Source organism: Ciconia boyciana, chromosome 25 (genome assembly GCF_034638445.1).
Source record: "Ciconia boyciana chromosome 25, ASM3463844v1, whole genome shotgun sequence".
Lineage (NCBI taxonomy): Eukaryota > Metazoa > Chordata > Aves > Ciconiiformes > Ciconiidae > Ciconia > Ciconia boyciana.
In genome coordinates this window covers 3,092,026-3,108,805 of record NC_132958.1, presented here as the reverse complement: position 1 = coordinate 3,108,805, position 16,780 = coordinate 3,092,026, and the positions used below count along the sequence as shown (strand labels likewise).

Below are 16,780 nucleotides of genomic sequence, written 5' to 3'. Positions count from 1 at the left end.
TGGAAACTCACCTAATAAATGTTACACCTAAAAGAGAAGGAAGTTATCTTGAAGAATTAAAAAATGAATAATTTGTGCAGTTACCCTCCTTGCATATCCAGTAAGCTCTGTAGTTAATTCTGAAGCAACATATAAATATGGCTAAGGTAAAAATACAACTGTAGTGTCACCATTGACATCTGCCTTGCTTGCCATTGCATTTCTCACTCTACTGCTCTTTTTTTTTTTTTTAAAGGAACAGAAGTTCATATGTAGGACATGACTGTCCTTCCTCTTACGTGGATATAAATTCAGAATCCAGTGTAGATAACGAACTAAACTAGCATAAAACTGTTGTGAGAGGATTAAAACCAAAAAATAGATATCACGGTGGGGGACGGGGTGGAGAGACAACCAGAAACACAAATAAATGCAGGCATACTATATGAAGAGAGATCTGTGAAAGGAATGTGAAACCCCACGCTTCTACTTAGCAAGTGGTTTTAATTGCCATTAGTAGCAGGACAGCTTCCCAGGAATCCTTCTGAAGTTTGGGTACTTATCTACTCCATCAACTGGAGTTAAAATCAAAGTGAATTCTCAGGTTGAGACCCAGGCTGAAAGGAAACCCCACTGAACATTGCAGATGTGATAATGGATTCAATTTTCTGTTCTCTCAAGCATGCATTTTTCACATAAACTTAGATTCATTTGATGAAGATAGAATTCTTCTGGGCATTTTGAACTTAAGGGAGATACAACTCTGACTCTGCTTTGACATATCCATTCAGGTTTAGCTGCTAAAGCAGACAACTGTTAGCAGATTGAAAGCACAAGATATTAAATGATTCTCCCTTAAAATTCTACATGGTCAATCCCATTTCCCATTCCTTTTCCGCCGACTTTAATGTCTTTTCTTATTATTGTTGTTGCTTCTAGGTTTTCCCTCTTTGCAAGCTGATGGGTTGGCGACTGCTAGCTTACAGAGCACCCCACCCCCACCTCCGCCCAAAAGCAAACCCTGTGAGAATAGCAACCCGAGGAATTCTGTGGAGGTAAGGAAATGAGAGCTGACATTTTTTTGGAAAACAGCTTTTGAGAAAGACACCAGTGGAATTTTCCAAGCTGCTTCTAGGGTGGTGCTACTTGAAACTTGTCTAATCATTTTACTGGTTCACTCCCTGAAACCACAAAAGAATAAAAAGTTTTTTGCTTCAAGAGAAGGATATCAAGTACAGTCCCTTTTTTTTCAAGTGGGATTTGTGTTGTCCTTGGTTAGGCAAACTGGGTATGGGGGTGGAAAGATATATTGAAAACAAGCACAATGATAAAAAAGTTTCAAAAACATGATCAGCGTAAAATAGCACAGTAATCTGGTCCTGAAAAAGAAGGGTAAAAAAATTCACACATTTTCAGAAATTATAAATGTCTCCTTTTGAGTCCTCAGCTCAGAAGAATCTAATTTTTCAAGGTATGCATCATTAGTCACTTAAAACAGCCTGTATTATATCACCATCTTAGCCACGGCCTTTTTCTCAATTTCATGAAGTTGGTTTCCTTCTAGGAACATCAAATCACCACTTTTTTTTAATGCTGTATCAATAATGTTTCTCTTGCCCTGTGGGATTCCAAACGGCTTGCAGATACTTAACATGCAAATAGTCTGGTCATTGTGTCAGAATCATTTCATCTGCCCCTGAAATGTAGGTGCTTCTGATATAAGACTGTAATTGCTTACCAACATGCAGCAACAGAAAGCATCCTTTTGTAACTGTGAAAGGGATGGACGTCTTCCCCAGTCCAATTTGCAAAGAGGATTTACGGAGTACCTTGGTGAGATGAACTGGAATTTGACCAAAAAGAATTTGAAGAATGATTGCACTTAACAGAATGTGTTACCTCTGACAACAAAACAGCTGATCACTTAATTCTGTTCGAGAGAGAGATGACACTGGCATAAAGCCTTGGAGCATGGGATAAATAGGAGGTTTTCTGCTTTGCGCTTCATTTGGTCAGAGAACTGACTGTGTGTCTGAAAAGGGGCAGTATAGCTGCTGTAGGTGGCATGAATGGCGGAAATACACCAGCTCTAGGGATGCTAAGGGAGTCACTGGTTCAAGAGGATTAATAAAAGAGCCTCCTTCCCTTGAGTCTTGTAAGAAAACTAATTACTAACGTGTTCTGGCTTGCAACATTGACCTTGGCTTGCAGCCAAATGAAAAGGATTTGAAGGGCTGTAAAGAGAGATTGTAAAAGTATTTTCTGAAGGGTTTTGTTACTTCGTTGTTGTTGTAAAGCTGACTGTGTCTGCCTCCACTTAAAATAGTCCTGAAATCTTGACGGTTTTGGCTAAGCAAGTGGTGAGCCACACAAGCTTCTTGTTCACCTGGCCTAACACATCTCATTTGTTTACAAGATGCCCCTTAAAACAAGCAGAGAGTCAACCTGAAAGAACCCCCTGGTGCAGTTTTCTGCAAGAACAAGAAATGCCCTACAAGCCCCTGTGCTGGGCAGGAAGGCTGTGGCTTGCTTTAGTAGAACTTTACTTGCTACCATTTTATGGAGTTAGTTGTACCATTCTGATTTGGAAGCATTTTACATCCTTTTGGCCCATACTTGATGCACCTCATCAACCCAGCAAGATAAAAATAGTAGAATTTTGAAATCTTGAGGGAAATGGGTTTATTGCCATTTTACTGATAAACAAAAGGTGGGACAGAGGGACAAATGGCTCTGACTCAAAGTCAGGCTGCAGGTCAGAAGCAACTAAAGTATATCCACAAATAGAGCGTATCTGCTTCTGTTGTCTCCTGGGGATGTGTCCTTGTTTGCCCCTGTCAACAATTGCATGTAGTACTGAGAGGTCGAATTCAACTATTTGGTCGTGAAAGAAACATCAAGTAGTACAGGACCTTTTGGATTTCTTGTTTGGTAAAGCAAAATGTTTTAACTTGCCAGTAATGGTTTCTTTTTCTATGTGTTTTTGTTCTGTCTTCTCAGGTTGCTCCACCACTACCCAGCAGACGTGAAGCCAAACCTCCCCCTCCACCCCCAAAAACCAGAAAATCCAGCGTTGTTTCTTCAGAGCAAGGATTGCAGTGAGGATCATCACTTGCTGGTGTAACGGCAAGCGCCTAGAGTGAAACAACTGCTTTCTTTTTACTGACATGCTGGGGCTCTCTGACCCTAAAGACTAGTGATCTCACCTGCCATTCCATTCACTCCCCTTAGAGTTTTCTTTGGGAAATACCAAAAGGAACTGTTATTGTGACTGTATCCCCAACCTCTGGTTTACCTTTCCAGTACTGAGACACTAATCACATAGCAGGAGAAGTCGCTCTACTGGAATTCTTGTCTGTCTTAGTCTTGTCTGTCCGGAGTTTTTTCACTGATGCAATTTCAGCAGCTCATTCCTAATGTAAATCTGTCACAGTAGTGATTTGCACCAGTGTTTGAAACCAGGTAAGCCACACCAGTATGAGATGTGTCCTACAGTATTTTCACATAAGTTCATTACAGCTTTACAGCTGTACTTATGCACCGATCCCTCCTTCTGCCCCTGTTGTGTAGCCAAGCCCTGATTTGCATGAAGTGAAACAGATTGCAGCCATGCCTAAATTGTGAAATGTCGGCTCCTGAGATGTCAGGTGCCGGTGTATGATGTGCAGTCTCCTAAGATACTTGATTGCAGGCAGAGACCTGAGCACTGTTAGCAGGATAAGAAGTCTTTTTTTCTGCTAGTCATCATATGTATTTAAGATGAAGTGCAAACATTCTGCCTTACACCATCTCTGCTTGAGTAGTGGCAGTTGCTCACTCCCAATGGAGAGTTTAGGTTCACCAGTACTTTGTCATAATTTCACTGTTGATTCTGGTTTTAACACTACAGAGCAGTTGATATTCCTCCCTGAATTATGTTACCTACTTGGTTTGTGCTTGCATCTGGGACTTGGTACAATATTTCATCTTTGTGCTTTTAAATAGGGTGTAAAAAGTTGCTTCTCTCCTGCAAATATGTGAGAAGAATAGAAGCTCCGTTGATACCAGCACTGTACTGGTACCGGCAACTTTGAGAGGATGGAGTGTGCAAAACTACTTATACATCCTGACCTCAGAAACAAAGTCTGATAGTTACTGTAACCTTTACTTTGGCTGGGCAAATTCACACAAAATATGAATAATTCTCATCATCTTTTTTTTTCCCTGCACCCATTTGTGGCAGTACTTGCACTTTGTTTTATAGCCTCCCTTGATCTAGGTTTTTAACAGCCACTGGACTTTAAGGAGCCATTTAGATCTGGGATGCATGTGAAAGACTTGACAATTAACCACCTACTTTCCTGTTGCTTGGACTCCAGCTCTCTTCAGCTTTTCTTTCTTTGGAGAATAGGATGATCTGTTTAATTTTTCTTTTAGTTATTTATTCCCTGCTCTGTCTGGATGTCAGCATCAGTCTTTCTATTTGTATAGAGAAAAAACGGCATGATCTTAGGTTTTAATGTTTTTAAATTCACGTGATCCATGCAGAAAAAGGCTGTTGCGCACTGTTGCACACAGCTTGTCCTCACAGTTGCATAATGACTGAAAATTCAACACAAATATCATTGTTATTTATGGACCACATCAGTCTTAGACACAGCATTCCTCTGTGCCTGAGCTGCCACTGGAAGCTTGCTGGTAAAAACTAGGACATTAATCACCATTTGTGATTAATACTCCTAATGTTGGCAGATCCATTTTGCACCTTTCGGGGCTACTTGTCTCTGAGCTCTGTTAGAAGGGCTGCAACCCTGGGGTGGGGACTTGCTCTTCTACAGCAGGCTTACAGGGTGCTTGTGCAGCACTTAAGCCAGAAGACAATTCAGTTTAAAATTCTCTTGCAAAGTGTGTTTCTACTCTGTTCTACTCTTAGAAGATCTAGGTGACTCCAAAGATAGTTACAGCAGCTCTTTTTTTGCTGTGTGGAGCAGGACTTTCCTAAACTGCCTGTTTCAGAACTAATGCATTGTGAAGAACTTCACTGTTTTCTTTTCAAGCTACATAATTGAAACTTACTTTATATATCCCCCCCACAGTTGCAGCTGCCTGTTGGTGCCACATTCCCAGCAGCTGAAAAGCCAGTGAAGTTTGGGGTCTTCTTGATTTGTAAGGATTGTTCTCTTGTGACATTCAGGCAGAATATTTTGCCATGCTATTCTGCCTGTGTGACTGGCCTATTTATAAACATAGCTTTTGTCATGGCTGTTACTTTTCACTGATGTTTTCCAGGGAAGGGAAAAAAATCACTCGCCATTGCTGTTCTCTTTCATTATGGAACGCAGGAAACATGGGAGTTTGCCTGCAAAGTTCAGATTCAAACTTTGTGGAAAGTTCAGAGTTTCTTAAAACTCATCATAAAGAGGGACCAGCTGAGGAATTTGGATCCAAGTTTATTTCTGAACCTATACAAAACTTTGGCTGTTTGGTTACAGCTTGTGGCCTGTTTATTTAGAATCATAGAATGGTTTAGGTTGGAAAAGACCTTTAAGATCATCAAGTGCAACGGTTAACCCAGCACTGCCAAGTCCACCACTAAACCATCTCCCCAGGCACCCACATCTACACGGCTTTTAAACACCTCCAGGGATGGTGACCCCACCACTTCCCCGGGCAGCCTGTTCCAATGCTGGACAACCCTTTCGGTGAAGAAATTTTTCCTAATATCCAACCTAAACCTCCCCTGGCGCAACTTGAGGCCATTTCCTCTTGTCCTATGGCTTGTTATGTGGGAGAAGAGACTGACACCCACCTCACTACACCCTCCTTTCAGGTAGTTGTAGAGAGCGATGAGGTCTCCCCTCAGCCTCCTTTTCTCCAGGCTGAACAACCCCAGGTCCCTCAGCCGCTCCCCATCAGCCTTGTGCTCCAAGCCCCTTCCCCAGCTTCGTTGCCCTTCTCTGGACACGCTCCAGCCCCTCAATGTCTCTCTTAGAGTGAGGGGCCCAACACTGAACACAGCATTTGAGGTGCGGCCTCACCAGTGCTGAGTACAGGGGGATGATCACTGCCCTACTCCTGCTGGCCACACTATTGCTGATATGAGCCAGGATGCCATTGGCTTTCTTGGCCACCTGGGCACACTGCTGGCTCATATTCAGGCGGGTGTCGACCAACAGCCCCAAGTCCTTTTCTGCCAGGCAGCTTTCCAGCCACTCTTCCCCAAGCCTGTAGCATTGTGTGGGGTGGTTGTGACCAAAGTGCAGGACCCGGCACTGAGCCTTGTTGAACCTTATATACTTGGCCTCAGCCCAATGATCCAGCCTGTCCAGATCCCTCTGTAGAGCCTTTAATACCTTTATCATTGGTATTGATGAAGATTCTGTCATGGGCTCTCTCTCTCTTCCAGGAAATAGTTTTGCTTGTTAACTGTAACTGTCATTTAGCTTCTGATTATCTGGTAGAAGTTGGGGAGACACACTAAAAACCTTCTGAGGATGTTGCTTACAGTAGTAAATACAAATACTGTTGGGTTGGGTTTTTTTGCAGGCCGCTGCACCATTATTCTGCTCGCATGACTTAAATGGGTTTCATTACCTTACTGAAAAATTGAAGTTCGTTAAACCTAATGAAAGTTTTTTTCAGCAAAGCCTTTTTTCAGTGAAAAACAAAACCAATGAAACCTTAGGGTTTTTTTGTTCAGACTGAAGTAGTCCTTTCTTTTGTACTTATACATTCCTCTGGCTTCAGTGTGACTCCAGTTAAAGAAACCTGCGGAAGCTGCATTTACTTTGCTGCCTGCATGGCTCTCTAAAACAGATTGCTTTCATCAAAGGGTCATATTGGATTCACATCACAAAACAGGTTGGAGACACTTTGGAAGTTGCCCTGCAGTCACATCACATACATCCGCAGTCATGTTTGCTATAGCGCACATACAACTGTCTTCTGGGCTGTTGCCTTCTCAGGGGAGATCTTTGAAACCTTTCTGGACAACTTGACCATGGTTCACCCCCTCTCTCTGGTGCATTGTTGGACTTGTCAGCTCCACATTATGTTCTTGGACATAGACGCCACTTGACTTGAAAACCACAGGGGTTTCTTGTCTTTCATTTTTTGTCCACTTCTTCCTCTTCTTGTAACCACTGTCTTCCTTCTGCTGCACACAGGAACTAAAGGACCCTCTGAAACTCTTCACTAGAACAAGAATTTTCTGTCTTCGGTGAGAATTTTGCTTTAGGCAGAATAGCAGGATGTGGTCTGAATTGTAGAAAAGTACCTATTGACACCGCCTATTGTTAGTTCAGTGCCTTTCCCCGTTCTGCATCTGCCTGTTACCTCATTCTTAGGTGCATTCCCTTTTCAGAGCAGGTTTGCTTTTAACTCCTTTGGTAAGCCAGCAGAAACAAAGGAGACTTTGCTGGAATCCCAGCTAATGGTAAACAAACTAGCTATCAGGTTTGGGCATTTTGGTTCCAAGTGACTCTGAGTCTTATTTCCCTACCTGTTTGATCTGCTTTAATAACTTTAACTTGTAGATGTACCTCGTACATTCAGCAGGTTTTTTTTCCTGGAGGAGGGAACTAGTCCATGCAAAAAAACTCACAGGAGGAAGTCTGACCTTGGGAAGAATTTTTCAGCTGATCTTTAATGACCCTTTACATAATGCTCTTTAACTGGAGGAGACTTGGTTCTGACTGCTTTTTTTGCATTTTTATAGACTAGGTTTATGAACAGAGTACTTAGCATGTAAGTGGTTAATTATCCTCTCCCCTCCTTTCCTTCCTTAGATCATGCAGCTGCCAGCCATTAGGAATAAGAACAGTTGCTGTCTCTCCTGTGTGCTGATCCTAGGCGCTAATACCTGAGCTAGCAAGATGCCCCAGTCACCTAGAGAGTCGGGAGAGCAAGCAGGGTGGTGGCTGTAACCCATCCCAGTGCTGGCAGAAGTCTAGGAAGCTTCAGTGCTTTGTGTAATTCGAGCAGCGGCTGAAACAGGCCTTTCATTTGTATTTTGATCTTTGGCTTTTACTATAGAGCCAGCTCCTTAAAAAGCAGTGAAGATATCTTCCTGTATGCTCTGCCTTGCAATTGCACTGTCTCACCTGGCAGGTTCCTTAAACTTTATCTTGGTATGCTGTCCACACAGTTCAGGCTTTTCTTCTTGCTGCCTTTGTTGTCTGGCCAGTTGGAGACTGTTGTAGCTGAGACATCACCCGAACTGGAAGGAAAGGAACAGCTGATGCCTAGAGAGTACAGAGTGAGGAGATTTCCCTTCCCGAGATATTTTGGACCATTGGCAAATTTTCTATGCCAAAAGGGGTTTGAGGTTGGGGGATTTTTTTCTTTCTTGGTGTAATTCTTGTTCTAGAGTCTGAAGTGCTGTAAACTCTTCCTGCTTCTCCTTCTTGCCTTTTGGCAAACTAACTCCCAAACAGGAGTTCAGTTTTCTTAAATGTATTACTGACTGTGGTACGTGAAGAGTTATGTTCTTAGCTGATATAAGTCAGCATACTTTGCTTAGAAGTACAAGATGGAATTTATGTGCTGTGCCTAAATGATTTAGAGCTTCGTGCCAGTTTTAGAAAAAAAGCATTGTCTTCTAAGTGTCAGATTTTTAAAGTCAGTTGGGCATTTAAGTGTATGAATAAGCATATAAGCATGCGGCCTGACTGATTTTAATTAAGTGCCCACACTCCCATGAGAAATCCCACCAGACTCCTGATTTTTTTTTTTTTAAGTGTTCTGGTCTTTGCTACAGTACCTACCTGACTTAAGTTCTGAGATCTAATTTTCAGAGACAATTTAAGGTCTCCCTGCTTAGTTTTCAGAATGAGAATCATCTTTCCATGTTAATTAGATGCTTTTGGAAATGTCATCTAATGTCTTTTAAACTGGAGGGCTAAAAATGGGAGTAGGAGAACAGTCCATAATGATGTCATCTCTGCATACCAGAAATTAAAGCAAACAGCAACGTTTCTACCCAATTCACAGTTTTGAATAAAACAAATCTCAAATATCCAGTCTGCAGAGAAGACAAAACCTAATCCCATTTCATAGCCATGCCGTTCAAAGCTGGTGTTAAATTTCAAGTCTTAGAGGATTTTTTTTCTTTGGAGAAATATGCTCAACACTTGTTTTCTGGAACTTTTAATTAAAATTTGTCATGCTGTGATAAATTCCTTTAAAAATGTTACAGGCTCTAATCCACATCAGGGGAAGAGAGAAACAGACAGCTTTCCATTTCAGTGGATTATTGGATTAGGAAAGGACACCGATTCCAGTGAGAACAGCTCTGTGATCTGCAGTGGCAGAAACTACCGTAATGTATATGCAGTGGTTTTTGAGAACCTGCATCTCTCTAATAACCTTCACACTATGCAGCCCAGTGTATGTTCCACAGATTAACAGTGAGTTAGACTTACAGTGATAATGGCTCAGATTTTCTCTCCTTATTTATTTTTACAATTGTAAATGGAAATAATAAGTTTAAGATGTCTGTAATTTAACTGTAATCTTTTTTTATAGTGAAAACATTCCTGACCCATTACTGCTACCTTCTTTCAATTTTTTTCTTTTAATTAAAACCTTCTCTGTCTTATATTTACTGTTGCAGACCAAATTATCTAGTGGACCAGTGTGAGCTTTTCCTAGGACTACATCAGAAAGAAGAAGTAAACAAATAATGTGATTTCATTGATTGCATGGCCAGAGGGGGGCTTTTCAAAAGCACATGAGGTTCACCTAATTCTGCTCTATTAACGTTAAAGCACCTTTAAGACAGTATGTGTGGGCACTATAGAGAGTATGCACAGGAGTACAGAGGAGCTTAACAAAAGGTGAAAAGCATCCGTTTATGCTGTATTGGTCTGACTGTCCTGATTTAAGGCTGTCATTGAAATCCCTGGACGTGCATGACTGCATACTTTGAACTTGCTTTTCACGTGCATGGTCTGCAGGTTTTGTATTTTTTAAACAGAGGTGTGAGTCCTCAGCAGCTCTGAAATTCAGCCCCAATATGCATGGTATTAATTGATGTGGTTTTTCATTGTTGGTATTATAAAGGTTTAATGACATGATAAACCTTGGGACATGTTTGTCTTGAATTCAGGAGAATATGGATGTTGTGTAACATGTTTTTGTGAGTGTTTTGAGATCCTGGATGTGATGGTTTAGTTATAAAACCCACCTCTGCAGACTGCAAATACCTTCTTTTTTTCCTCTTTCTTTTAGTCCTCTGCAATTGAATCAGCAAAAAATACAGCTTTTAAACTGGCTCTGAAGAAGGAGTAGGAGCTAAGCTTTGGAAAGGGGGTCTGCATCTCTCTGGGTAAATGACATATGATTCACTAAGTCTGTAAAGCAAGGTGTATAAATTTTCATGTTTTTTAAAATGCATTAACTATTGTAAACTTTGTAAATACCTTTTTAAAATAAATGTAGTTTTTATGAGTGAACCAGTAAAAAAGAGCATATAAAAGTCTTTTGTACGTGGGCTACTGAAGTGCGAGTGGATTTACATTCCAACAGTAAGTTTATTCTTGATTTTAACAAAGTTGTATTACTGTTTTATCCAGAGATTACTGAGATCAGACAGTGCCTTTGTCCAGGCATTGTCTGTACGTGTGAAACAAAAGCTGTCACGTCCAAGTTTTCATTGCAGGACACAAAGCAGACCCTATGCTGCTGAGTCCCCACCACTGGACTAGAATGTGTTCTCTTTTACATATAAGCTAGTAATCTACACAACAATTATCTTCTACTATTTAAATGCAACTTCAGAGTATTTATTCACATAACGCAATGTAAGCAGAGGCCATTTGAAGAGGAATTGTTTTTAACATAGCTTTGAAATTTTATTCTGGGTCCGTTGTTCCACTTGGCTTTGTGGGTTTAAATCTTCTTTCGTCTAGCTTCTCCTTCGATCAGACTTTCCTGTAAACACAAATCATACACTTTTTTTAAAGAGAAGAAATAACTTTGGTGGTGGAATTTTAAAGCCTGGTCAGGTGCTAAAATATTCATATTGTGGTCTGCACTGGAAGGAGGATTAGAACGACATAAATCTGACCCGACATGATCTCTCTGCCACCTGCTCGTGGATCTGATCATACAATATAACGTAACTGACACTTATAATGGCCCTTTTCATCCCAAAGTGCATGACCAACTTTACATCTGTTAAGGGGTCCACCACTGCAGCAGTTCTTGGAGTGCAACCCAACAGCTGTTGAACACTACACTATGACAGCAGTTTAGGACAAGAAGCATGAACTTGCACAAAGCGTCAGTATGTAGAATGGCTCTGTGAGCTTAAGCAGTTGGCCAAGATACCAGAGACAAGAAAGCTGTGTTTGCAAAAGTATTACGGGGTCATTACAGAGTGGCACAGTTGCCCTGTTACCATTCTCTGTGTACCTTACTACTGCTGGAATGGAAACCATGTTCCTGTGTCACATCCCCCTGGTTCTGGTCTCCTACTTGAATATTTATTTATGTTGTTACATCTGAGCTGAAAGCCTGAGGTACTTTGGATAGACGTGCTGTCTGAATACGTTATTTTTTTTCCCTTTTGTATCTTAGCTAGGTGTATTTTTGTTTGTGCTCACTACCAGCTTCTCCAGGAAATGATGAAGATAATTTGAAAAGTTTTTCCATGGGGTGGACCATTTCCAGACACCTCCCCTTTCATTGCATAATATTCCTGAAGCACCTCCAGGAATGTGTTACATTGGAAGAGCTGCATCTGGAAAAAGTTTAATTTGTTTTCAATGTCATTGAGCAGCTAGAAATAAGTAGGCGACATAGTTCAGGCTGTGCTACAGGAATAAGACATGCAAACTAAGTGTTTGATGCAGAGGCTTAGAAGTTTTTACATTTATGTGCATGATTACCAGCAGTTTCTGAGCAAACCTAAGAATCTGATTGGGGGGGTGCCATCAGCTCTGCAAAGAAATGCCAAGTTTCCCTCAGTGAGCAAGAAGTATCAAGGACTCATTTGAACTATCCTGATAATTATTCTGGCATCTTTTCCTGCCTAACATAGTCTCTTGCAGTAAAAAAAAAAAACAAGTCTAAACATATTAAGTTACTGTTGCTGGCTCTTCGTTCTGCAAGTAGTGCTATTGGAAGCCAGAGTCATGTACAAAGATTCCATTTTATGTTAGGTACAAATAGGATTAAAGATTACCTAAAAAAAAAAATACTGGATTTTAGGCAGTTTCTGCATGAAAATCCAGTGGAAGTCAGACTCCGACCTGTCTGCGTTACTGTTACTGAGTTTATGAGCCTTTATTCAGGCCAGGTTCCTTGGTGAAAGGCTAGAGTGTGTACTTGAAACTTTTGGTCTTGGCTTCAAAAATGAAGTAGAAATGGAGTGTTTCAAGTTTTAGGACAGCTCAGAGACACTTCTCAGAAAGCGGTGACCATCTGGCCTGATCAAGGTGTTGCTATATTAATTAAAGAGCACATTTTTGCTTGAGAGTATTCTTTCTATGGCAGTTAGTTTGTATGTGAAGTCTCTGCTGTCATTGCATTAGAGCATCTAATGGAAAACACATTTCCCAGGCTAGGGACCTTGGGAGCAGCAGCTTCCATATGGCTTGATTCTTCAGCTGGCAAAGTGCGCCTTTGAAGTTAAGCATCTGTGAATGCTGCATAGATTTGTATTAAGGTAGAATGTGTTCGACTTTATTTTGTTTTTAATTTAGTGAGTAAGGACATTGCTACAATGGGAGCATAAGAATAATATAGTCCTGTCCTAGGACTGTAACTCTGAAGTACTTAAGAATGATGCAGATAATAAGGGCAGAGCCAGTATTGCCACGTGTGAACTAAACTTACGTGCTGCCTCTTCCTTTTCCACCACCTTTTTTCTCTTCCCTCCATGTACTTTCCCAGCCTGGACCGGTCCCCTAATTTTCCCATAGTGATAAAAGAAAAAACATGTTACTTACCATGGCTTCCTTCAGATCACTGAACCTGGAATGCTGATACGAGCCTGGGCATTCAGTCTCCTGCACTCCCCCTAATTTTTCCATTTCATTTGCAGTCTGAATTGGGAAGGGATACAGCCTTTATGAAGGGAGATTTTTCTGCTAAAGCAACTCTACCCTACTTACAGATGAAGATGAAACTGTTCCACTGCACAATTTAAATTTGCCTCTTTCCCAGGTGCTATGCTTGTGCTACAGCAAACTTAAAATCAGGATGTTAGAGTGCTATTACAAGAGACTACACATGAAGTATTAGAAAGGATGGGAAAACCACTGGCGGACAGAACCTTTCACATTTGCTTTGTCATTTAACTGCTTACTATCTAATCAGTTACCACATGACAGCTGCCCACTGCCACATTCTCAGTGAAGTGGATGAATGTTGTCATAAAACAGCCCATCAGAATATTGGCTGAAATTTAGCGAGAAGAGGAAATCAGGTTTAACCTGGAACTTGGACTTTCATCTCTCCTTTAGAGCAGGCTGCCCAAGCTCTCTGTCTGCAATGGACAGCACTGTTCTTTATGCAAGGCTGTCAAGTGTCATCTTACCCTAATGCCAATTACTTTCCAATTACTACTTTAAAAAAGTGTGTGTGTGTGTGTGTGTGTATATATATGTGTATTTTGGGGGGAAGAGACAGAGATAGACACATGTACCGTAAAGCCTATGTCACCTCTTTTTTGCTTGCGTCTTTTACAAATAAGGGATCCTAGCTAAAGCAACAGGGTTGTTTTACAGTCTAGAACCTACCTCTTGAAATGATTCTACCAGGTTTTCAGCATTCCTTTTTCCTCCTGGTTGCAGGCCGTAAGACCAGTGTTGAGCCAAGCAGATTTCCACAAGCATGACAAACAGGAGGACACTGACAAAGATCTTCTTGGGCTTCTCCATCCTGTGAGAGAACAAAACATCTTTCTGATCATAATGACATTACAGCTCCATTTTTATCTTACAGAATTATGAAAATGTTACATTTCTGGATCTCCAGTTCTGATCTTTTGCGCCCCAGTGGCATTGTGCCTATGTGTGAGCCACAGCTGGATTTTGAGCCTCTCAAAGCGTGGATTAGTTCATTATAAAGAGATTTAACATCTGAAAAATTTGGATTAAGACCCAAATTAGGATTTTTGAACGACCTGTCAGAGTTTTAGGAATGTCTGGACCTCAAAGGTTACATGAAAATCCCTGTTGATATTTGACAGATGTATTCAGTTTAGCCGGTTTCTGTTCTGACGTCCCTGTTCCTTAAAAAGTGCTCTTTGCAGTCTCTTCTAATGCAAGTTTCTTCTACTACAAGCATCTGTAAGCACTGAATAAGTAAAAAGGGAATCTGGTATATGCTGTTTAAGTGCATTACCTGCTTGCTGAGAGAGGTTCCAGAGTAACTCCAACTCTTCTCCGTCTCAAAATGTCCTGCAAGTATGCTTGTCATCTCACTTTTTATACACAACCACCCCAACACCAAACCTTTCACAGCAGGTAGCTTTATCTATCTCACAGGCTGCAATTTTGTTCTTAAAATTGCTGTAATGCAGCAGAAGTAAAGCACATAATTGGAACACCCCTGGTGTAGCTATTAAATTCAGCTGTTTTCGCTAAGAGCCATAAAAGTAACAGCCTTTCTTTTAAGAGGCTATAAATCTGACATTCAAATCTAGCTGACTGCTGTTGCCCCGTGGAAAATACACAATATTTTCTTTCAGTGGCTTCTAATTTTTAAGTAAAAGTTCTTGGGTGGGTTTGAATTTGTTGAGAGGGGGTTACAGGAGTTGAAATGGATGAGGAATTCAGCGTAGTCTCTGTCTCTATATCAGGCATGAAGGCAACAGTCCTTTGGTGCATAAACAAGAGCTTATGATTGCACAAGTGCACAGAGCAATTTGCATGCTCCTTTGAAAGACCTCCTCCTTAATGTTTAAATTACAGTGCCTTGATATTCTTTGCTCTATGAGATGCCAAGTAGTATTAAACTGACCAAATGGACAAGTATATTAGACTGTAAATATGCTGGGGAAGGGACCTTCTTTGTTGTCACGATGGGGCCTCTTTCATGAATAGGATTCCCAGACACTTACGTTATTTTGTGTTTTTTATATATATGTGTGTGTGTGTGTGTAAATGTATGCATTGAAGTACTTTGAGAGTTCTTTGCTCTTGAGAATTTATGCACTGCAGTTTTATAAAGGGGTTGATAGCTATTTGCATGCAGAAGTTTAATTCAGTAATTTTGACTGCAGAAATCTAATTTTTTTTAATCCACCTGGCAGCTATTTTGACTTGCTCTGCACTGTTTTATGTGCAATTGAATGTAGCATTTTAGTGTTCTTCAAACATTCTCTCTTCATGCCCCCATGATCTCTCTGAGATTAATGGATTAAAAGTAATTTAATAAGTAAATAATTTAAGGAGGATTTAGTGACTCTAGCAGAGAGTAATTCTTCCTGCTCTAATGCTCCTCCTACTCATGGCAAGAGTAGCCAACATTTAACTTCAGCTGATAAACTGATCAAGCTGTGAAAATAGTGTGTTTCAGTGGGTAAATGTTACTTCAGCGTAGGCACATCACTTTAGAAGTGAGATTTTCCTGTACCAGTGTTTTAAGACTCCTTCCTTCCCTGATGAGCCTAGCAAAAATTAGGGTTATTTAAAGATAAGCGGAAGAGTTTGTTCATCCTGAGGGATGACATTTAAAGAGGGAAGGGGGCCTGCTTAGCCCAATAATTGTACCTCTTATTAACCCACCGTTTTAAGGTAGGGCTAATGACAGCCTACCCTTAACATCTTTCAACAACTATGTTTCTCCACAGGTTTCTGTTACAGCTACAAAGCTGACCTACCAAAGCACGTCAGCATGAGCACATAAGTGCACTGGTTAGTGAGCTGTTCCATGTCTTCTCTTAAACTCTAGGCCACAGCCATAAGTTACATAAAGGAGTTGGGAGGTTAAAAAAAAATTACAGCTGGTTTTGTTTGCCCACAAATACTTTTACAGCCCTGTGTAACGGAAACCAACAAACTACTCTGATTTTGGCAGAGGCAGAGTCTGAATGGAAGTCTGATCCGAGGTCTGGGAGTGCTCCAGTCTGGGCTTGTCAGGGAGGTGCCAGCTTTGTGCTCTCAAAAAAAGCGAAATGTGAAGCTGGTTTTTTTATCACGTGACCTCTCTTTAGTTTTCAGACACTGGAGTATGGTTGATGTAGACTTTTCAGAAGAGCTCCCAGACCTTCAAGTGCACTAATTTTTCTGTTTTGGGGAGAGAAATCTTAATGCCTACCAATGCTGTTAAGTACCTACATGGAAGTCTAGGACTTGTCGGGAAAACCTGGGTTTATGGATCCCCACTCTAAGAATCAAGACCTCTCTTTTATCAGAAGCGTCGGAAAGGCATATCCTAACCGACAGCTCTTAGGCTTTTTAGACAGCATTCCTAACCCAAAGAAGTGTACTGGAGGTGAGAAACTGAGGAAAGAACTAGATTTTTTCCAATTTGTTCTTGGGATGCTCTACAGCACTGATGCAGATGTGCTGTATTTGTATTATCACTGTTGTGCCACAGAGATTATTAGACTGAAATCATGAGCACTTTATAGACCAAAGTCAAGGACAGGTTTTTTGATTCTGGAAGTGCTTGAGCAGTTCCTTATTAAGAAAGACACAGTTCAGCTGCTTGTGCTGTGTGATGATAATCTCTAATGTGGACAGTGTTTTAAATAGTGTACATACCTATGTAAATTGTGGTTAATGACTTCTGACTCTTATTAAGCAAATATGAAGGGTGGGGACGAAGAAAAGCTGAAAAGTGTTGCAGATGAATGACAAGTCAAAAA

At 40.8% G+C, this 16,780-nt stretch overlaps 2 protein-coding genes across 8 annotated transcripts in view; one reads left to right on the top strand and one right to left on the bottom strand.

The window, feature by feature from the left end:
- Nucleotides 1–10,408, top strand: part of DOCK5 (dedicator of cytokinesis 5) — a 90,205-nt gene extending 79,797 nt beyond the window's left edge. Inside the window, exons 51-54 of one of the 7 annotated variants that reach the window (XR_012039717.1) lie at nucleotides 919–1,034; nucleotides 2,980–3,441; nucleotides 9,572–9,629; nucleotides 10,189–10,408. Coding sequence is in view for 1 of the 7 variants with exons in the window: in XM_072846426.1 (XP_072702527.1) it covers nucleotides 919–1,034; nucleotides 2,980–3,081 (218 nt within the window). In the remaining 6 variants the exon portion in view is untranslated. Of the gene's footprint in view, nucleotides 1–918; nucleotides 1,035–2,979 lie in introns of all 7 variants that reach the window. The other 6 variants (XR_012039716.1, XR_012039715.1, XR_012039712.1 and 3 more) reach the window with 6 other exon arrangements.
- A 440-nt stretch (nucleotides 10,409–10,848) lies between these two features.
- On the bottom strand, nucleotides 10,849–14,351 carry GNRH1 (gonadotropin releasing hormone 1). Its single transcript, XM_072846182.1, has 4 exons — nucleotides 14,311–14,351; nucleotides 13,704–13,845; nucleotides 12,912–13,007; nucleotides 10,849–10,890 (listed from the first exon to the last, which is right to left on the bottom strand). Exons 2-4 carry the CDS (start codon nucleotides 13,842–13,844, stop codon nucleotides 10,849–10,851), a joined length of 279 nt encoding a protein of 92 aa, XP_072702283.1. The 5' UTR covers nucleotide 13,845; nucleotides 14,311–14,351.
- Nucleotides 14,352–16,780: the final 2,429 nt, after the last annotated feature.

Bases quoted from the DNA above. Each gene is read 5' to 3' on its own strand.
- GNRH1 (XM_072846182.1), bottom strand. From the start codon at position 13,844: ATGGAGAAGCCCAAGAAGATCTTTGTCAGTGTCCTCCTGTTTGTCATG. The intron at 13,008-13,703 runs GTAGGTTCTAGA...TTCCCAATTCAG, and splicing joins TGGTAGAATCATTTCAAGAG to ACTGCAAATGAAATGGAAAA. The intron at 10,891-12,911 runs GTAAGTAACATG...TTGTGTTTACAG, and splicing joins GTGATCTGAAGGAAGCCATG to GAAAGTCTGATCGAAGGAGA.